The 21,594-nt window shown below is 57.8% G+C and overlaps 1 protein-coding gene across 1 annotated transcript; it reads right to left on the reverse strand.

Annotated features, from left to right (window-relative positions):
* Positions 1 to 13,869: 13,869 nt before the first annotated feature.
* On the reverse strand, positions 13,870 to 16,555 carry RPS11 (ribosomal protein S11). Its single transcript, XM_084287289.1, has 5 exons — positions 16,476 to 16,555; positions 16,047 to 16,178; positions 15,746 to 15,821; positions 14,928 to 15,057; positions 13,870 to 14,035 (listed from the first exon to the last, which is right to left on the reverse strand). The coding sequence occupies exons 1-5, from the start codon at positions 16,488 to 16,490 to the stop codon at positions 13,912 to 13,914; spliced, it is 477 nt and encodes a 158-aa protein (XP_084143415.1). The 5' UTR covers positions 16,491 to 16,555; the 3' UTR covers positions 13,870 to 13,911.
* Positions 16,556 to 21,594: the final 5,039 nt, after the last annotated feature.

Here is a 21,594-nt window from a genome sequence, read left to right on the forward strand (position 1 = left end):
GCCGGGGCCGGGGCATGGGGCGTGGGGGCTGGGTGGTGCATGGGGAGGGCTGGTGTGTCTGTGCTGTGTCAAAGCCCTTCTGTAATAAAGGGTCTGGTCGAGGGCACTGCTGCTGCCGTCCCTTCAGGGGTACCCCCCCCCTGCTAGTGCTATAGCTGCATCCTGCACCAGGGCTGTGGGGGGCTCCTGCCTTGGGTCCCTGCCTCCCGCTGGGCCCCAGCAGCCCCCTGCCCTCCCAGCCCCCCTGCGCCTGGAGGATGTCCCCCAGCAGCACCCTGCCAACCCCCCCAACACTCAGGGCAGGGACAGGGCTGCAGCAGGTCACGGTGTTTATTTTTGTACCAACATCTGCACAGTGTCAGCCCAGGGCACCACCAGTGGGTTCCAGCCCCCATGGGGCTTGGCTCGGGCAGGGGGCTGCAGCCAGGGCTCCCACCCCACTGCGTAAGGCTGGGGTGACTCCTGTGCCCAAGCCCCTGCCTGCACTGCTGCTGCTGGATGCGCCCTGGGCTGGCACCGCTGCCTGCCCTGCCCAGCGCTGGGCACTGCCTGTGCCTGGCACTGCCAACCTGTCCGTCCGTCTGTCCTGCAGCCAGGCAGGCACCTTCATCCAAGCACCTCCGTCCACCTCCACGTGTAGGCAGAGCAGGGACGGTAGCTGTAGGGTAACCTGCTGATGGGGGGGGGCTCACAACCACCTCCCCGGCCAGCCCCCTGCCTCTGTCCCCAGGCACGGGCTGGGGAGGGCCACACACCCTCACCCTGAGCAGGGTCTCCTTCTTGCAGCCGTGGCTGTGGGTTGGCCCCTCCAGCCGCAGCTCGAATGCCTGCTTGGGGTGCAACCGGGCACCCTGTGGGGTGAAGGGCAACAGTGGCCACGGGAGCCCGTTGTGCCCAGGGGGCAGCTGCAGAGTGACAGCACCAGAGGCACGGCCACGGCCAGTGAGCAGCCAGCGGAGGAGGCCGGTGGGCTCCCCAGGGAGGTGTCGGACAGGTGAGTGGCTGTGTGGGGCTGGGTGGGGTGGCACCGTTGGGGTCCCCTGATGCTCCAGCAGGCACAGGGTGGTGATGTGGCCACGCTGGGCAGCCAAGGCAGGGGTCCTGTGATGGCTGTCAGCACAGCAAGGGTTGGTGCCTTGTTCCAGCAGCACCCAGTGGTCTCCTGGGCAGCGATGCCCAGTGCTGTCACCCCTTGGCTGCAGCCCTGGCCAGTGTGGGTGTCACAGCCCAGCTTCAAGCAGGCAGCAGCCTGGCCGTGACAGAAGGCCAAGCACAGGGCTGGGCGCTGCTCCCTGTCCACTGCGTCCCCATGCTGAAGCAGCTGCACTGACTGCCCCATCATCAGGAAAGGTGCAGTGCAGTGCACCCCTGGGTGTCTCAGCCCTCAGGGTTGGCCCTGGGCACCAGCAGCAGCTCTGCCAGCACTGGGTGCTCCTCCAGCACCAGCAGGTACAGCAGGATCAGCCCTCAGCATCAGGCAGGTTGGGGTCGACCCCGTAGTGCAGCAGCAGCAGTTCAGTGTCGGGGTGGTGGCCATGCAGGGCAGCAATGGCCAGGGCAGTGTGGCCCTCGTGGCTGCAGCAGTCCAGGGCTGGGCAGCTCTCCAGCAGCAGGGGCAGTGGCCGTCCCGTGCAGCCAGGTGCAGCAGGCTCCAGCCCCATGTGTCACAGTGCTTCTTGTCCAGCCCCCAGGCCAGCAGTGCCTGTGCCATGGCTGTGCTGCCCTGCACTGCTGCCACAGCCTGCACTGTCTGCCCCTCGGGGTCCACGCAGTCCACGGCTGCCCCCCAGAAGAGCAGGGTGCTGACCACTGCCCTGTGGCCCATGGTGGCAGCCTCCAGCAGTGCTGTGTGCCCAGCCACATTCACCTCATCCACCTGGGCGCTGGCCTCCAGCAGCAGCTCCACCATCCCGGTGTGGCCCTCGTAGGCAGTTCCAGCGGGGGCGTGAGGCCATGCATCAGTCGTGCTGCTCCACACGGGCACCATGCCGCAGCAGCATCCAGGTGACATCCTTGTGGCCACCCCAGGCTGCTGCCTGCAGTGCTGTGCAGCCCTCAGCATCTGCTCCATCCACCTCTGTGCCCATCCACAGCAGCACGGCCACAGCCTCAGCGTGCCCGGCCCAGGTGCTGAGCGCAGGTACCCAGCCCCCTGATTCCAGCCGGTTGATGTTGGCACCGTGGGCCAGCTGGCACTGCCACGCTTCGGTGTGTCCCTAAGGGGCAGCCAGTGTCAGAGGCGTCTGCCTGCTGGCATCAGCCACCTCCACCTGCACCCTGCCCCAGCAGCAGCTCCGGGGCGCAGCAGCGGCAGCAGCGTGGCCCTGGGAGGTCCCCCAGGTTCCTGGGGGTCTGGGGGGCACGGGGCATGCTGCGCCCTGGGTGCCCCGTGGCCAGCGGGGCGGGGGGGCTCCTCCGTGCGGACCCTGCTGCCGGGCCCTGCCAGGGGGCTCCGCGGGGCGAGGGGTCCGGGGCACCGGCAGCGCCGCGCTGCGCCCCCCGCCCCACCACGGGAGGGCTCGGGGCAGCACCGGGGCTGCAGGGACCCCGGCGCGGCCCCCCCGAGCCCCGGGGCACCGGGACCCCGCGCGTGGAGCCGGGACCCCCCCCGGCTGCGGGGTGGGCTCGGGGCGGAGATGGGGGCGGCTCTTACCGTGCCCGGGAGCGGGGCGGAGCGGCGGAGGTTCCTTCGGCCGGGCGGGGTTGGAAGCGGCGCCGGCGGCGGCTGAGCCCGGGGCACCGGCAGGCTCCGTCCGCGGGGCTCCGCCGGCGGCGCCCGGACCGGCCCCGGGGCCGCACGGAGCGGGGCGCTGCGGGGCTTAGGTGCGTGTGTCGGTCTGCTCCAGGGCAGGAAGGCTCTGCTGGGGGATCTCGGACCGATGGGCTGAGGTCAACTGCATGAAGTGCAACAAGGCCAAGTGCCGGGTCCTGCACCTGGGGCGCAATAACCCCAAGCAGAGCTACAGGCTGGGAGAGGAATGGTTGGAGAGCTGCCTGGCAGAGAAGGACCTGGGAGTGATGGTGGATAGTCGGCTGAATATGAGCCAGCAGTGTGCTCAGGTGGCCAGGAAGGCCAACAGCATCCTGGCTTGTATCAGAAGCAGTGTGGCCAGCAGGGCTAGGGAAGTGATCGTCCCCCTGTACTCAGCTCTGGTGAGGCCGCACCTCGAGTACTGTGTTCAGTTTTGGGCCCCTCGCTACAAGAAGAACATCGAGGTGCTTGAGCGGGTGCAGAGAAGGGCGACGAAGCTGGTGAGGGGCCTGGAGAACAAGTCCTACGAGGAGCGGCTGAGGGAGCTGGGCTTGTTCAGCCTGGAGAAGAGGAGGCTCAGGGGCGACCTTATTGCTCTCTACAGGTACCTTAAAGGAGGCTGTAGCGAGGTGGGGGTTGGTCTGTTCTCCCACGTGCCTGGTGACAGGACGAGGGGGATTGGGCTAACGTTGCAGCAGGGGAGTTTTAGGTTGGATGTTAGGAAGAACTTCTTTACCGAAATGGTTGTGACGTATTGCAATGGGCAGCCCAGGGAAGCAGTGGAGTCACCATCCCTGGAGGTCTTTAAAAGATGTTTAGATGTAGAGCTCAGTGATACGGTTTAGTGTAGGGCTGGTTAGTGTTAGGTGAGAAGTTGGAGTAGGTCATCTTGGAGGTCTCTTCCAGCCTAGATGACTCTGTCATTCTGTGATTCTGTGAGGGATCCTTGCCACTGGCAGCCGTTTCCATGAGATCCATCACCTCTCCAGGTCTTTACGTTATGCTCTGTTTTATTGATGCTGCCTAACACTAATTTCCTGGTGGAACACCATGCAATGCATTACCTGTGTCAATCAGTGCATGTTGCATCCAGGCTCTCACGTTTGTCAACCCAAATATTTGTCAGAGCTGCTTTCTACCGAGCAGTGCTGATAGGTGTTAATTATTCCTGTAGTGTTTTAAGTCTTCATTTATAAATGCTAGCTTTCACCAGTTGAGTTTTGGCATGATTTTAGCAGTCTGCCTGCCAGCCAGGTTTTCTCCGAAAAGCTCTCTTGTGCTAAACCAACAGAAGTCCACCTGTGCTGCCCCACTCCGAGGTGTCTGCGTGGTTGGGAGCATTGGTGCGGGGTGGCTGCGGGGGCTGCTGGCAGCTGAGACATTTCCCAGACTGTGACCCTGCTCTGCCTGCTCTGCAGGGCTCTGCCCACACCAGGGAGCTTCCAGAGCTGCTGGGATGGGGTGGGGAGGGGATGGGATGGGATTGCAAAGCATCCGGGCCCTGCAGCCAGGGCACTGGGCAGAGCTGGGGCAGAGCTGGGGCAGAGCGCGTGGCCCCCACCCATGCACGAGCCCTGGGGAGGACGCCCGGTGCCAGAATCAGCACGAGCAGGGGCTGAGACCTGACACAAGGATGTCTGCAGCATCCCTCGTGTGGGGTAGTAGCAGGCTGGGGATGGCAGTGAGGGGTGCCACCCGCAGGGGGTGTCAGTGGCTGTGCCCCTCTACAGGAGTGGGGGCACAGGACCGCTGCCAGCCTCGGTTGGGCAGGTTGAGAGCACGCTGAGGCTGCTGTGAGCTGTTGTGGAGCCACCTCTGGAAAGCCTCGAGAGTTGCCCTCTGGAACATGGTAACGCTGCTTCTTGCTCTTGTGTCCTGCCTTTACCTGTGAATTACGGATGATGTGTTTTCCTCGAGTACTTTGGGTTTTTCTGTACACACCTGCGAACACCTCGAAGGGAGCTGGGCTTGTTCAGCCTGGAGAAGAGGAGGCTCAGGGGCGACCTTATTGCTTTCTACAGGTACCTTAAAGGAGGCTGTAGCGAGGTGGGGGTTGGTCTGTTCTCCCATGTGCCCGGTGACAGGACGAGGGGGAATGGGCTTAAGTTGAGCCAGGGGAGTCTTAGGTTAGATGTTAGGAAGAATTTCTTTACTGAAAGGGTTGTGAGGCACTGGAACAGGCTGCCCAGGGAAGTGGTGGAGTCACCATCCCTGGAAGTCTTCAAAAGACGTTTAGATGTAGAGCTTAGGGATATGGTTTAGTGGGGACTGTTAGCGTTAGGTCAGAGGTTGGACTCGATGATCTTGAGGTCTCTTCCAACCTAGAAATTCTGTGATTCTGTGATTCTGTGATTCTGTGCCACGCCAGAGCTCCGCAGGGCCTTTGGTTCTTTGCTCCATCCAAATGCACACAGTGCAGCCGCGATCAGCCCCTGCCTGTGAGGTTGTCATTGCTCTGCGGTCATTCACAGCTCGAGGCCGAGCCCATGGCGCAGCGTGGGGTGGTGGCCGAGGGCACTGGACTGCGATGGGCACTGCAGGAGATGTCCTTGTGCTACTGCTCCTGGTCTGCGGAGCTCCTGCTGCTCTCAGGCAGCCTGGAGAGCAGGGCAGTGGCAGCGGGAGGAGGACCGGATGGTTGGTGCCTTCTGCCAGGTCCAGGCAGAGCATGGGGAGAGCATGGTGCTGGCAGGGGCCTTGGCACGGCACCACCCCGCGCTGTGCCCCTGGGGACGGGGCAGGGGAGTGGGGCTGGACACCCTGATCGAGCAGGGGCTGTGTGGCACGCGCTGCCCTGCTCCGTTGGGTCCCGCGCTGCAGGTGGCCTGGTGCAGGGCTGGGTGCATCCAGTGGAAGGGGTGAAGGTGATACGGTTCGGTCAGGGAGAAGGCAACGTGGAGTTTGGTTCTAGGGAGTGTGGCTTATTTTAGGATATAGCAAGCAGCTTAGCAACAGCACTACGCAAACCCGAAGTGACCCACCCTGACAGCACAGCGGTGTCAGCAGCATTTGAATCTCTTTCAAGTGATACGGGGGATATGCAGGCTTTTCGTTCTGGCAGCAAACCCAGTGCAATGTCTTGGCAGAGGCAGCGGCCCCACAAGGCAGGGAACAAGCCAGAACCCTTCTGCAAGGAGCATCCTGAGCCCAGGGCCAGCCCGGGGGTCTGGGTGTGGGGGGAGCAGGGGTGGGGGTGGGCAGGGGGCTGTGGCCATGGCCGTGGCACCTGGGACCCCTCCTCATCCCACAGAGCTGACAGAGCCAGTGAACAGCCTTCTTCTCCCCACCCCCGCGCCATAGTGCTGCAGCTCGTGGGGGAGGTGATGCTTGGGGAGCCAAAATTAGACCCAAGAAGAATTTCTCATGTTTTGATCCTGGGAACCATTTCCCCCACCAGAGATTTGCAGATTTCCACCCAAAAACCTTGTGTAGATGACACAACCCAGGCAGCTCCCACATAAAACCTACTTCCCCTGATGGTGGGTGATGCCCCGGGCGTACTGGGGGCTGTGGGAAGGGCAGGGAGCAGGGGGCCCAGCGGTGCTATCTGTGTGCAGAGCCCCTGGTGCTTCTAGCCAAGTAAACCTGGTGTCTGTGTGTGCACGTGTGAGTGTGTGTGGGTGTGTGTATGGGTGTGCAAGGGCTGCTGCAATGCACTGCCTGGATGGGGTCAGCAGGAGCAGGGCTGCTCGGAGCTGCAGGGCAGCCAGCACTGACAGCATGCGGGCACTGCTCTGCCTTGGCCCCAGCTCTGCCGAGCTCCTGCTTGGCCCCAGCTGCCCCCTGAAGATGGGAACTGGGATCTCACGGCTCGTCACCCCTCTGGTGGTGTTGGTGGGGACGCTGAGCCTGGGTCTGGCCACGGCTCTGCTCTGGGGGAGCTGTGCCCAGTCGCAGGGGATGTGGTGCTTCTGTCCTGCCTCTGTGTCTGGGGTAAGGGGATGGGGAGAGGAGCAGGCAGGTGGGCAAATGGGCAGGAACCAGGGTATGGGGGAACAAAACTGCAGGGAGTGCTGCCACTGATGTTGCCAAAATTTGCAAGCACGCAGAATTACCTTGCTGTCAGCCCTAAGGAGGGCTGACATGCCTCCTGCCCCTCCAAAGTGCTGTAACAAAACGGTGCAAAACATCCAGAGAGGAGCAGAGCAACCCTGCCGCAGCACCCCTGAGCTGCACAGGGACGGTGCCGCTCCCGTGCCAGGACCCAGCGGGACTGATCCTGCCCCGAGCAGCGGATGTGTGGAAGGGACACCGGCAGAGCCCTGGGAGGCTGCTTGGAGGTGCAGGGGAAGGGCTGCCGGGGAGGTTTCCTCACGCCTTTGCTTCCTGCCCTCGCTCTGACCGACACCGGCCCTGACTCATTTCTCTCTCTGCCTTTTGGGGGCTGTGCTGGGTGTTCCTGCTCCCACACCACAGCAAGGAGCCTGGCTTTGCCTGCTCTGCAGGACAGCAAGGGGCCAGGCAGCCACCGTCGGTGAACAAAGCTGGGGCCCCAAAATGTGGCAGGGAGATGGACACGGAGCTGTGGAAAGTGGCAGGGGCAGGTGGGGTGGGGATGTTCCCACACCACCACCTCTGCCACAAAGCAGTGCCTGAGCTTTATTGTGCAGAAACTCTGCCATCCTAACATTCCTTCATCCCAGATGTCCTTGGAGAATTAACACAGAATTAAGATATTAACATAGAATTAGCATAGAATTAAGATATTAAACAGCACTGTTCCCAGGACAAACCCCTGAGGGACACCACTCGTCACCAGCCTCCGCCTGGACACAGAGCCCTTGACCACCACTCTCCGGGTGTGACCTTCAGGCCAGCTCCTTATCCACCGAATGGTCCACCCACCAAATCCTCTCTCTCCAATTTGGAGACCGGGATGTCATGTGGGACCGCGCCAAAGGCCTTGCAGAAGTCCAGGCAGACGACATCAGTTGGTTTTCCTTTGTCAGCTGATGCAGTCACCCCACAGAAAGCCACCAGATCGGCCAGCAGACGGGGCTCAGTGGTGCCTTGTCTGTCCCCGTCCCCTCCAGTATTTGGGACAGCCCACAGCCGAGGACAGGCCACCAGGGGCAGGGGACCAGTGCTCTGCTCTTGTCTGGCTTTGCAGAGGACATCTGAAGCTATGCTCGGGTCAGGAAAGGATTTCCTGAGGTCAGGGATCCGGGAGGTATGGCAGCTTGCTCTGGGACCTCTGGTGTTACTGTAGTGGGTTTACGTGGCAAGGTTTTGGTAGCAGGGAGCCATAGGGGTGGTTTCTGTGAGAAAGATCTAGAAGCTGCCCCATGTTTGGGAAGGGCCCCATTGTTTTCCAGATCCGAGCCAATAAGCGATGTTGTTTTGCGCCTCTGTGAGAGCATATTTAAGACAGGGAAAAAACGCTGCGCCACACAGCAGCTGGGAGAGTGAGAGGAGTGAGAGAACAGCCTTGCAGGTGCCAAGGTCAGTGTAGAGGGAGGGGGAGAGGTGCTCCAGGCGCCGGAGCAGAAGTCCCCTGCGGCCTGTGGTGAGGACCATGGTGAAGCAGGATGTCCCCCTGCAGCCCATGGAGTACCACGGTGGAGCAGGTGGCCCTGCACCGACGGAGGCTGCCGCCTGTGGAAGACCCCTGCTGGAGCAGATTCCGGGCCGGACCTGTAGCCCGTGGAGAGGAGCCCACGCAGGAGCAGGTGACCCGGCAGGAGCTGCTGCCCGTAGGGGAGCCAGGTTGGAGCAGTTTTCTCCTGAGGGATGGACCCCGTGGTATGGACCCATATCTGGAGCAGTTCTGGAAGAGCTGCTGCCTGTGGGAAGCCCACGCCGGATCAGTTCATCAAGGACTGCATCCCGTGGGTGGGACCCCACAGCACAGGGGACGAGAGTGACCGAGAAGGAGCGGCAGAGAAGAAGTGCTGTAGACTGACCATAACCCCCATTCCCCGTTCCCCTGCGCCGCTCGGGGGGAGGAGGTGGAAGAGGGTGGATGGGGGGAAGGTGCTTTTGGTTTTTTTCTTTGTTTTCTCACTTCTCTCGCTTGTTAGTTGTAGGCAATAAATCTTACTATCTCCTTATGCCGAGTCTGTTTTGCCCGTTACAATAATTATTGCGTGATTTTCTCATCCTTATCTCAATCCTTGAGCCCTTTTCACGTATTTTCTCCCCATTCCTCTTTGAGGAGGGGGAGTGAGAGAGCGGCTGTGGTGGAGCTCGGCTGCCCACTCGAGCGGAACCACGACAGTTACGCCTGGGTGCCGCACGGCTACGGCTGTGGGCTCAGAAACCAGGGCTGGCCCCCTCTGCCTGAGAGCACCCCGTTTTACAGAAAAGCGTCTTCTGTTAGTCTGCCAAGCACGGCCCTGCTCCACAAGAGGTTAAGTTTAATCCTGGTTCAATTAATCCAGTCTCCAACATCACTCGGTGTTCTGGAGCAATGCCCAGCCCTTGGCACGGCAGCGTCCCCTCGCTTCGCCACCTCCTCCTCCAGGGCTTGGCACCGTGGCACTGAGCTGCAGCAGCTCCCGGGACAGCCCCAGCACCCACCTTAATGCACAAATGTCCCCCCTAAACAAATGTCCCCTGCTAAACACAGCCTGCCCTGTCTGAGATGCTGAGCTGGATGCGCTCACGGTGCTGTGCAGACGTGCCTCCGTTGGAGGGGGAGCCTTGGGAGAAATGCTGCCCCAGGGCTTTGAGAAAAGAGGAGCTGAAGGCTCTCCCACCCCACACAGGAGCTGCTCCGGCTGAGCGTGGGGTCCTGGCAGCCTCCTGGGAGGCTGCTCGCGAATTGCAAATATCTCCAGGCTGTTCTCAGAGAGATGGCAAGGCTAGAGGGGTGTACTTGGTAATGCATGCTGCAAGAAGACCTGAGAAATGTTCCCAGTGTGCACAACGGGGAGGAGGAAAAACATCTTCTGTGGGCAGCTTCTGTGCTGCCAGGCAGTGCCGTGGCACGTGGGAGATGGGGGCAGCCCCGGGGGACCTGGGGGGTCAGGGCTGAGTAAATGGCAGCTGCAGGACGCTGCCCCGAAATGTGAGCAGCCGGCTTCTGCCTTCATCTGAAAACCCCAAGTTCCCGTGCCGTGACACAGGAAGCCAAAGCCGTGCCCCCCGGTGAGTCAGGAGATGCCCCCCCCATGTCCCTTGCACCCCGCAGGCTCGGTGCCCGCAGCTGGCAGCGGGTCGGGGCAGGGCGAGACGCGGTGTGCTGCCAGGCGCTGCCCCGCTGGGCGCCGTTCCAGCAGCCCTTCCTTTCCCTTTTCAATTCCCGTCTTCACCTTCTCACAATAGTGACTTATTTTTCCCATTTTTTCAGGTGAAAGAACACTCCTGCAGCATTGGAGATCCTCCCCATGTGCCAACGCAAAGGCTGAGCCGTGGCACTTTTCAGCCTCCGTGCTCTGAGGCTGAGCTTTTTGGCTCCTCAGCTTCAGTTCCGAGATGAATTCCACCCCGGCCCATTTCTGCAGGCTTCCCCTGCACCCCAAGCAGGTTTCCAAGGTGTTCTGTGCAGTGTCCCCTCCGGCAGCAGCCCCCACACATGCCGGCTGCACTGAGGCTCCGTCGGTGTGCCCGGGCAGCGCAGTGCCCAGTGCTGCACTGCCAGGCCTGGCCCTGCCGGTCACCATCACCAGTGTGCTCGGAGCGAGGACTGGAACCGAGTGGTTGTGGTGGAGCAGTGCAGGCAGTGCGGTGCTGGTGCTGTGCCACTGCCTGCTGCAGGAGCAGCCGGAGGCGGGCGCGTGCCCAGGGAAGCGGCCGTGGGTGCCCTGTGGGGACTGTGGGCTCTGCTCCCGGCAGGCAGTGCTGTCACCCAGCAGCATCCTGCCAGGATCCGCACCGACCCTGCGCTCAGCGCCACTCTGCTTTGAATCAATTAACAGATATATTTGGAAATCTATTCCCTTTGTAAGCCACTTCCTCTGTGATTTGCCGATGCATTTTTAATAAGAATGTTATGCAATTGCTAAATAAAACTCCTTCCAGAAGTTAATTGACCAGGACAGATTTTCCATTAAAACCGGGCTGAAGCATTAATTTCTGTTACTGACTGAGAGCTGCAGAGCGGAGCTGTGGGGGGGTTTCTGCACCTGCTTGTGGGACCAGAATGAAGCAGCCACCAAACCCGTGTCTGCTCCACTCAGTTCTGCCAGGGGCATTGAGTAGAGTAGAATAAAAATAAGAATAAGAATAAGAATAAGAATAAGAATAGAATAGAATAGAATAGAATAGAATAGAATAGAATAGAATAGAATAGAATAGAATAGAATAGAATAGAATAGAATAGAATAGAATAGAATGGCATACATGTAGCTCAGTGGGAAGGGATCTTCAGAGACCATCAAGTCCAACTGTCCGACTGCTTCAGGCCTAAACAAAGTTATAGCACATTACTGAGGGCATTGTCCAAATGCCTCTTGAGCACACCAGGCTTCGGGCATCTTCCAGTGTTTAACCACCCTCACAGTAAAGAATTTTTTCCTAATATGCAGTCTAAGCCTCCCTGGCTCAGCTTTGTGCCATTTCCTCGTGTTATAATGCAATTCCCTCATGAGTTAAGCTCTCGTATAAAACCTTTAGCCATTTTCACTACAATTGTGGTGAAATTTTACTTCTCATAATCCATTATAGTAGAAGCAGTGATTTCTTTTTCATGCTTAGCCTTTCTTCAGATCTGACGATGCCTTGCAGAAGACACCAGCCACAGTACATCAAAACCTGATTGCTCTGTGGGGCTGAGCAGAAGGGCTCACACGGATTTCCAAAGGAAGTTTGGGAAACTACACAGTTGCTTTATCTCCTCTGGAGACTGGATTACTGAAAACCCCACTTGCAAAGACTGCAGCTGTCCCTAGTGGGAGGAACAACAGCCCAGAGGCACGGGGCTGGAGCCAATGCTGGTGATGATGATGCCAGTGCTGCTGCTGGTGCTCAGTTTCGTAATTCCTGTACTGTCAGCCCCATGGCAGGCAGGGCGCACTGCATTCTGCAGCCCTATTGAGGGCTGCAGCCCGCTGGTCTCATCCTAGGATTGGGATGCAGGGCCTGGAGCCCACCAGCCCTGGGGGCTCAGCGGGACCTCAGGCTGCAAGGGGACACCCCTGAGCAATGGCAAAATGGGGTTGGGGTCCACACCAGAGAGCAGCAAGCCCCCACGCAGAGGGGGATCCTGCAGCCACTGAGGGTGCAGGAAAGGAGGAGAAAAGCAACCTTCACCCCCTGCTGGGCTGTGAGCTGCTGCTCGAACATCCACGCTGCCCCCTGGCCCAAAAAAACACACTCACCCACCCTCTGAGGAGGGGGTGTGCAGGTTTTGTCCCCCTCCATCCCCATGGGCTGCCTCAGCCCCTGCCCCAGCAGAACTGAGCAGAGGCTGAGCTGGCTGCTTCCCGACGTGCTGCTGAGTGCTACCCCCGGTGCGGGAGGTGCAGCGAGCTCGCAGGGGGTGGCAGTGAGCAGCCCCCATGGGGTGGCCCTGGGGCACCCACAGAGTGCTTGTGCTGGGGAAGCCACTGCATTGGGCAGCAGGGCACAGGCTGTGCGGCTTTGTCCTGGCCTGGCAGCCCTAATTTGGAGCCGTCCTGTGCTCCTCAGCCCCTGGGCCACCCTCCTGCACATGGGCTCTTGATGAGCTTCTTGGTCCTGAGCGTCCCCAGGCCTCAGGACATCCTTGCTCATCAGGACAGCCTTGCTCAGTGCCCAACTGCTCCAGCCCCCCGTGACCCCAGGAGCACCACGCACCCATCTCTCGTGGGCTCTGCTGACCTGCAGCCCTCTGCCCGCTCTGCTCCCGCTGGGACAGGGCAGCGACACCCCCAGATGGGGGGATGCTGAACCAGAGCTCAGCCAGCGTGGTTCAGGGACCCTGTGCTGCTGCCTGTGCCCCGCTCAGTCCCTGCCTCCAGCACCAGCCCTACCGAATTCCTCCTGGCCACAGGGGGAAGGAAGAGCCTTGTCTGAAGGTACACGGCAGCATGGACCTATAAGGTCTCACAAACACCACTAATAAGTTTTTGCAAGCCAGATGCACATTCATACAGGACTTGCCACTAAGCTGTATATTCTGCTAGCTGTGGGTCACCTAACCTCCTCCTGGCCCTTTTCAGCATTAACTACACAAACTGCTGCCAGACACAGCCTTGGGTTAAGACAATGCTGCCAGATTATCTACTGGGGGTCTAAGTGGGGCCTAAAATACTGAACTGCAGTTGTTACCCCTCTGGTTCATGAGTCCCTTCTGCTCTGAGACAAGAGAAGTGCCATCCATACTGCACACCATTGCTTCTCTTGCTCTCCCCCAGATGTGGGACCAGAGTCCTATGGGGCCTACTCAGTTCTGAGAATGACTTCTCCTGACTGCTGGAACTGTAAGCAGCTCTCACCCCCAAATAAATCTGTAGGAGAAGCAGTTCCTTTAGCATTGATTCCCATTTGCTCCAACTGCTGACGCACTGCATCCTTGCAACTGTGCTTACACCTTTGTGTGTGAAAACACCACATGGCATCTTCCTCTTTAAATACACATTTAAGCTGAGAAACGATCTTTACATTCACAACCACCTTTGTTACCACCGAGTTTACACTCTAAACCAAATTATTATGTAATCTCCAATCTGTTAGCTTCTGCAGCTATGCCAGGGAAGGTGAAACAGCACACCCAGGATCAGCTTAGAACTGGGGTCAGAACTCTGCAAAACGTGACTGATATCAGGCAGAGAACGTCCCTTCCTCTTTACTGGGCAGTTTACCCACATATTTAACATCGAGTTTTGCTCAGCCTGCCCTGTAACACAAAGCCTGGGACAGCAAAAGGCAGTGCTCTTCAGGGCAGGCTGAGAGCTGGCCACACGCTACTGACTGAGGACCACTCGCTTGCTAGGACTAGCCAGATTGTGTCAGTTCCACAAAAAAAAAAAAAAAAAAAAAAAGTCACCATTCCCACTTACTGACAAAGGCACAACAAGCATTCCCCGACCCTCACTTGTACCAAACCTTCACCTCTCCTAACCAGGGAACCGGTAATATCAGAGCAGTGTCTCTGTAACACCCTCACATTTCCTCAAGAACAGCTCACCCACTTCTGGGGTCTGAGGTGTGCTGTTACATTCCTGTACTATTAATTTTACATCATACACACAGGGTAGACTTTTATAAAAGCTTTATTTTTCCTGATTACGCTGGTTTTAAAACTTCTGGAATTGCTTCTTGGTGCCAGCAGCCTTTGTGACCTTGAGGACGTTGAAGCGGACAGTCTTGCTGAGGGGACGGCACTCTCCGACGGTGACGATGTCCCCGATCTGGACATCCCTGCAAAGACAACACCAGCATTGCAGGGGGTGAATTTCCTGCATTCACACCTGATTAGCACAGACATCTGCATTACGTGATGCTAGAAATGCTGCTGTGTAGCAGCACTGAAAGGGGCCTCGCATACTTCGAGCTCTAAGTCCAGAAGGTACAACTTGAAGCGCTGCAAAGACGTGTGCTAAGAAAGCAGCACTCACTCCCCGAGCTGCCTCAGGCCTGTCACTCCACATGAGCACCAACTCAAGACAAGACCAAACGCAAGCTTTTCACAAAAGCAGGATGAGCGCCAAGCACCTGAAGGGAAACCCTTCAGCCATCAGGAGTTTCCCCTCGGGTCACAGGCTTGAAGCACTCAACCCGACTCACCTGGACTAGCATTCATCTCACCCAGGTTTCCCTGGAAACCCTGCGCTCCATGGATGAGCTTAGGAAGCAAACTGGAGGCAAAAATACTTTGAGCCTGTCCTCATTGGCCTCAGCACTTACTTTGGAAGCTTCAGTCCCAAATGTTTTGCCCTTTTTCAGAAACTATAAAGCTGTAAGGGTGCATGGCTTCAGAAGGCAACAGGCAGACTGACCACAACGTGTCTGATGGTTCAGCAATTGCCACTGGCATTGTCAGCAGCCTCCTTCACCAGCAGGGGCTCTGAAGACCATCGTGAGATCAGACATCACCACCAGCAAACACGTTCCAGGTCAGAAGCAGCAACAGAACTGCACTTGCCCCACCGATGCGCAGCCCCCTTCAGATTTTAGGCAGAAGCTAGGAGCGGCAGCACGCACATTGGATACAGGACTATCAGGCCCCTGAGCACATGGCACTTCTGCACCCCTGCTCTGCGTGGGTCAGCACTCTGCACAGCCACTGCTGCCCCGCGGGGCTTGCACGCACCTGAAGCAGGGGGAGAGATGCACAGACATGTTCTTATGGCGCTTCTCAAAGCGGTTGTACTTGCGGATGTAGTGCAAGTAGTCCCGGCGGATGACGATGGTGCGCTGCATCTTCATCTTGGTAACCACACCTGGGGGCAGGAGGAGGGAAGGTGACAATGAGCACAAGCAAGGACACACCGACCGTTAGTAAGTCAGCTGGGGATCTGCACGTAATTAATGGAGAACAGACTTTCAGACAAGCTATCCAACATCAGCGGTGAGGAGCAGCACCTGACACCTGAAGGCAGTGCCCGACAATTCTGGTAATTTCTCCTGCCCTACCTCAGTAAGTTATAAAGCATCCTTTGAGAGATATTCTAAAACCCTCATTCTACCAGGATGAAAAGCTTTTCTTCTCACCTATCAAGCTACAGCCTCCAAGTTTGTATTATGAATTAAATGATTTTTTTGTATTTTTGGTGACTTTCTAAAGCAGTCTGGTACGCTTCCTAGCACCATCGCTCCCTGTACTAACTGCTACTGAATTATATCAACATCAACACTGCAGCATGGTGCAGCCAGAAGGGTTAGCACCAGCAACAGGTCCTTGCTGCAGGCATCAGCAAAGCCACAAGGGCATTGTCGTCAAAGCCCCTTCACCATGAGGCTTGGAAGACCATCGTGAGAATGGCATCATGTGCAGCTCAAGGACCACAGCTGAGCTTCCCAGCAGCTCCGTACTGACGCTCAGAAGTCACGGGCTTCGTATGCTCACCACAGCAGTGGGTAACATGGCCGTGTTCACAGCATTACTCCTTAACGAGCTTCACGACTCACCTGACAGGATTCGGCCACGGATGGAGACATTACCAGTGAAGGGGCACTTCTTATCAATGTACGTGCCCTCAATGGCCTGCAAAAAGAACCAGTTATCAGTGTTGGGTCAAACAGTCCAGGCAGTGCAGGGGCTCAGTGATGGTGCAGAGGATCCATAACGACCCCAGCCCACGAGCAGACCCACGTAGCCCCACAGCAGGCCCACCACAGCTTTCAGGGCACGGCTGCCCAGGCCACGAGCCCAGGAGCGGGGCTGAGGCAGCGCTGCTGGCCCTGGTGCTGCGAGGAGGCCGGGCCTTACCTCCTTGGGAGTCTTGAAGCCGAGGCCGATGTTCTTGTAGTAGCGGGGGAGCTTCTCCTTGCCGCCCTCGCCCAGCAGCACCCGCTTCTTGTTCTGGAAGATCGTGGGCTGCTTCTGGTAGGCCCTCTCGGTCTGCGGGGAAAGAGGGGGGCATTACAAAGGGCTCTGGGCACAGAACCCCCCCGGGACCTCGCTGGGACCCCACCCCCGCCCCGGGGCCCGGCTCCTGGCTGGTAGCGGGGGCTCCCCCCCGGCACCCCGGGGCCCCCCGCCCGCCCGCAGGCCTCCTGCCGCCTCCGCAGCCACTCCCCGGCACCGGCCGGCCCGACCCATGCCGGATGGCAGCCCCCAGCCCGCAGGAGGCCGGGTGCAGGCCGGGTGCAGGCCGTGCCCAGGCCCCGCGCCCTCCCCGTGGCGGCGCGGCCCCACCTGCGTGTCCGCCATCTTGAGCCGCGCGGCGGAAAAGAGCCCGGGGCTCCGCGCGGCGCCGCTTATCCGGCGGGGCGGGGCGAGCGCCGGAAGTGGCGTCACGATTTGGGGCGGGGCTAGCGCAGCGCGGCTCGGGGCCCGCCGTGGTGGTGGTGGTGGGGGTGCGGGGGGGGGGAGCAGAATGATTTAATTGGGCTTCGTCAAGGTCCCCTTCAGAAACTGTTAATAATTTTACCAGGGTTGGACCGAAATTTGAATTTTCAGCAGTCCTGGTCTCCCGGCATGCAGTGGGGCGCCTCGGGAAACACAGTGAATCTATCTTAGCTTAGCTTTATATAAAAAAGCTTAGCTTTTATATAAAAATAGCAGTGTAATATTATTGTGATGCAAATAAAGTTATTTTAAACCAATCCCGTGTGGTACCCTGTTTACAGCACGTCACACAATTAATCAGCTGAAGATGAAGGAGAGGATAATGGCATTTTAGAGCTCTTTTAAGAGGCATCCTGTCCGTCACCCTCACCGCCTCGTCAGGGGCTGAGTGCACGGGGAACTTCTGTCGCTGAAGTCAAAGTCACTTCCAGCAAGGCGGAGTTAATTTGTGTGGATGTTTGACTCTCCCAGTGCCTCTTCCAGCACTAGAAATAAGGAATGAGCCAGAACCCAGCAGGAGTGAGGTTCAAAACGAAAGGCAGCTTGAGAGTAAGCCCCAGCGGAGCTCCTTGCTCAGGGGCTGCTGATGCTGAACACATGGGACTGGTGGGGGGGCTGGGCAAGTTCACAGAGCAAAAATCCGTTTGTGTTTCCTAAATCTGCATCAAAACCAGCTCAGGAGGTCTCTGGGGCTGAAAGTCCTCAGCAGCTGGGCACATTCAGAGGTGTCGCAAATGCTTTCTCTTCCCCGTGCTCCATGGAGCTGTGGCGCGGGGCCAGGTGGGCCCCTGGCTCTCGGTGCTGTTCTGCCTGGCAAATTGATGTGCTGCTCCCAGCCTGCCTGCACCTTGAGCAGGATTGCACCCCCTGGCACATGGCAGGGGACAGGAACGTTTCTGAGTTTTGGTCAGTGGGCCGTGGATCTTCCTGCAGCTGCATAAGGGTCTGGGTGGGCTCTTGCCCTGGAGCCGCTGCGGTATCGTGGTCTGAATGGATGGCAGGGAGACCGCAAGGGTTTTTATATGGATTGTCTTCAAAGTCTTCAAACTCTCAGGGGGAAAGCAACATGAAAAGGTGATACGTAACTAAATTCTCCTGAAAATTACCATTAATTACTGTCTCCACTAATTACCCATAAGCTGATGAATAAATAAAGAATATAGCATTGCATAACTCACCTGTATGACACTGAAAATGAAACTGAGTCATATACTGCCTTTAACTCATCAAGAATTGTAAAGAGTAGGGGAATAAAAGATGATAGCCCTTTTTTTTTTTTTTTTTTTTTTTTTTTTATCCTTTAGATGGGCAAACCTGTGGGTGTCTTGCAGCATTCAGATCAGCCCGCTGCCAGTGGGGAGCAGCTTGCCCCTGGGTGCAGCGGCTGCAGCAGCAGGCCAAGAAGAGCTGGGTCCACATGGGCAGAGCTGTCTCAAGACCAGGGATGAAGCTGGTGGTGTCACACTGCTGAGCTCCATTGATTTAAAGCAATAAAAAGGGAATTTCAGACAACAGGATGATCAGGAGCCCAGCTGTCAGCAGCAGAGTGCAGCGCTGTGGCTGTAGGGTGGGTGAGCACCGGCTCCCTGGGTGGGGTGAGGGGTCTCCTCTCCACTGTGCTGGTGCTGCTGCCTTCCTGCTGACCCTGCAAGCAGCCGTGCATTTCAAGATAGGGCTAAACATTCCTTTCAATGGCCCTTGGCTGGAAACATCTTCAGAATATTGCGTAGGGGCTGAGGAAACGGCAGAGCACAGACACTGTCTGGCCAGAGAGGACTTTTTCCTCTGGGCATTGTCTGGCCACACAAGAGACCACAGATCCGTACTGCCGTTATGGAGAAAACTAGAGGATGCTTCACCAGGTCCAGAAGCTGGGCTGAGAGCACCAGGGACGAGCTAGCAGCAGGTGTCTTCTGGCAGCTGGAGGGGAAGATCTGAGGTGCTTTGAAATGACACAGGAAGGAAACAAAATTGTGCTTGTTGTATGACCTGCAGTGTTAGGTTGTGAGACAGATTATGGAACTGTTTTCCTGCTGGTTGTTTGCAACAGACCAATAGCCACTGAAAATGCTGTGTTTGGGGCAGCCAGATCCTGTCCCAGCATGCAGGTTTGGCCTTTGGGGTACCTTGAAGTGCATTTGTATTGCTGTGCTTCCCACCACACTGCCCCTTGCCAAGGGCTCTGGCTGCCCGGGACACCGGTCCCACATGTCCCACTGGTGCCACATGTCCCACCAGTCCCACTGGTCGCAAGGGTCCCACGGCCACAGCCCTCGGGCTCTGCTGCAGGGCAGAGCTTCCCTGTGCTGTGCCTGGGTGTGTTGGTCGGGGTTCTCAGCCCAGCAGTGCTGCAGATGGTGAGGGTGCTGTGCTGGGGGTTGGTGCACGCCGGGGTCCAACTGGAATGAATTCAGTTTGGTTCCTTTTTACACTTGATTAAATCATACAATCACAGAATAGTTTGGGTTGGATGGGACCTTCAAGATCATCTAGTTCCAACCCCGTATGTGCAGGGCCCCCTGCCCCCAGCCCCTCCCAGCCTGGCCTTGGGCACTGCCAGTGATGGGGCACCCCCAGCTCCTGGGGTCAGCCTGAGCCAGGGCCTCAGTGCCCTCAGAGGGAAGGATTTCCTCCTAACATCTAAACAAAACCTACTCGCTTTTACTTTAAAGCAGTTACCCCTTGTCCTATCACTGCCATCCCTGATAGCATCTCTCCTTCACGTTTTCTGCTGGTGATGTTCCTTGGGTGATCACTTCATCCACACACTGAACACTCCCAAGCACCAAACATCGATAGCACTGTGTGCTCATCACGTTTTATTTGAATTCAGTTCTGCCAATCCTCTTTGTTACAGTGTCACACGTGTCCTGTTTGGACCTTTGTCAGGCCGTTGGTGCTTATTTGGTGCTCATCTGGCATGACCTGCCCAGTCCCCTTGTCCAGCTCCTTGTTCCAGGCAGGGAGTCCTCCTACCATCTAATCTAAATCTCCCCTTATTTTAGTTTAAGACCATTCATTGGTCTTAGTGACAGGACATTTGTTCCTTGTCCTGCCATTGTCTCCCTGAGCAAAAAGTCACTCTCCACCTTTTTTATAAGCCCACTTTAAGTATTGAAAGGATGCCACGAGGTCACCCTGGAGCCTTCTCTTCTCTGGGCTGGACAGCCCCAGCTCTCTCAGCCTTCCTCCACAGGGGAGGTGCTCAGCCTCTGATCAGCATCGTAGCTCCAAACCCCGCGGGGCAGGGCTGTGTGCTGGAGGCAGCACCCTCTGCCAGGGAGCCTCTCTGAGCTCGCAGCTCCGATGGTGTGAGTGCTGCCGGGCAGGGGCAGGGCCCAGCGCCCCCCACCAGGATTCCCAGGCTGAGGACTCGATGGTCTTAGGGGCAGGCTATCACGGACCTCACCAACAGTATGGGCACCCGTTGAACTCTGTCCTGGGCAGCTCGGGTGCTTTGGCCCTGCTGCCCCTCGGGCACACCCCACGTGGACCCAGCCCACCCGTGCTGCACGTGCTGGGTCCCAGCAGGGCAGGGATGATGCCAAGACCTGCGTTCTCAGCAGTGAGGGCTTGGTCATGGTGGCTGGGCCCCCATGACACCCCCTTTCCCCACCCTGCCCTGCAGCTCAGCTCTTGAACAGTTATTTTTCCTGGGTCTACAGTTCAGTGTGATTCCAAGGCTCCTGTCCCTCTCTGAAACACGGGTGTGACCCAAGGGTTTCTCTGATAACTGGGAAACGGCTAGGACGGTTCCAGCCCTTCAGAAGGAAAGGCAGGAGAAGGCAGAGGACTGTGGAGCGCTCAGCCACAGCCCAGTCACTGGAAAGAGCACGGAGCGTGTCCTCTCGTGATCCCTGTGTCCAAACAGGCAAAGCGAGGGGAGGCAGTCGGGAACAGCCAGAGTAGATTTTACCAGTGGCAAATTGTGCTTGACCAAGCACAAAGTTAAGGCTTAAAGTGCTCTAAAGCAGTAGCCCATTAAACATTTTGCCTGTTATCTTCCTGCCGTCCCTCCTGTTAACGTCTCATTAGGTCTTGCAGCGATTGTTAGCAGCCCTGATGATGAGGGTTTGCAAAGCAGCAGCTTCACATGCTCCTGGCACAGCTCTGTGCTTGAGCAGACCCCCAGCACCGAGTGGGCACTGGGTGGGTGGGGGGGATGCGAGTGCTGCCCGAAGCCTCCCTCCCTCTCCTGTCTTCCTGTGAGTCTGGGAGCTCCTGCACCACTTGAAGGGGACGGCTGGCATTGATGGCATGCTGTGTTGAGGAGCACATCACGTCCTGGGTGAGGCAGTGCAGAGCCAAAGACGAAAGAAAAGCTCCCTGGGTGGTGCAGGCGCCGTGCTCCTGTGCTTGCCCCTTTCCAACCACCCTGGCTCAGAGCAGGGAAATCGCCTGAGGGTGGCCACGGGCTCAGAGATGCCTCAGGTCTGGTGCTGACTTGGCTAGCCAGCAGACTGGGGGAGCCTTCCTGCCAGTTACAGCGGCTGACACGTGGTTGCTGGTACAATCACAGAAGCACAGACACATTATTGGAAAAGACATTAAAGTTTCCTTTGTGACTGTCACCCTGACAGTCCCACCACTAGCCCATGTCCCTCAGTGCCACATCCACACATCCCCTCAGTACCTCCAGGGATGGGGACTCACTCCACCACCTCTCCGGGCAGCCCATTCCAATGCATGCCCACTCTCTCCATGAAGAAATTCTTCCTGACATCCAACCTAAATTTCCCCTGGTACCACTTGAGGCAGTTTCCTCATGTCCCATCACTTGTCACATGAGAAAAGAGACTTACTCCTGAGAAACTGGAGAGCCTTCTGCACCGTTGCTTGTGGTCTCTATGTCGGAACCCACACCCTCCTTGTCTGTTGAAGCACTTTGCTCTTTCTCAGTGTAAGTGCGTGGCTGTGCTCCTGCAGGTCTGTGTGACAAGGTTTGTTGGGAAGTTACAGGTTGTCA

This window comes from Netta rufina (assembly GCF_964035555.1).
Source record: "Netta rufina genome assembly, chromosome: 1".
NCBI classification, from domain to species: domain Eukaryota; kingdom Metazoa; phylum Chordata; class Aves; order Anseriformes; family Anatidae; genus Netta; species Netta rufina.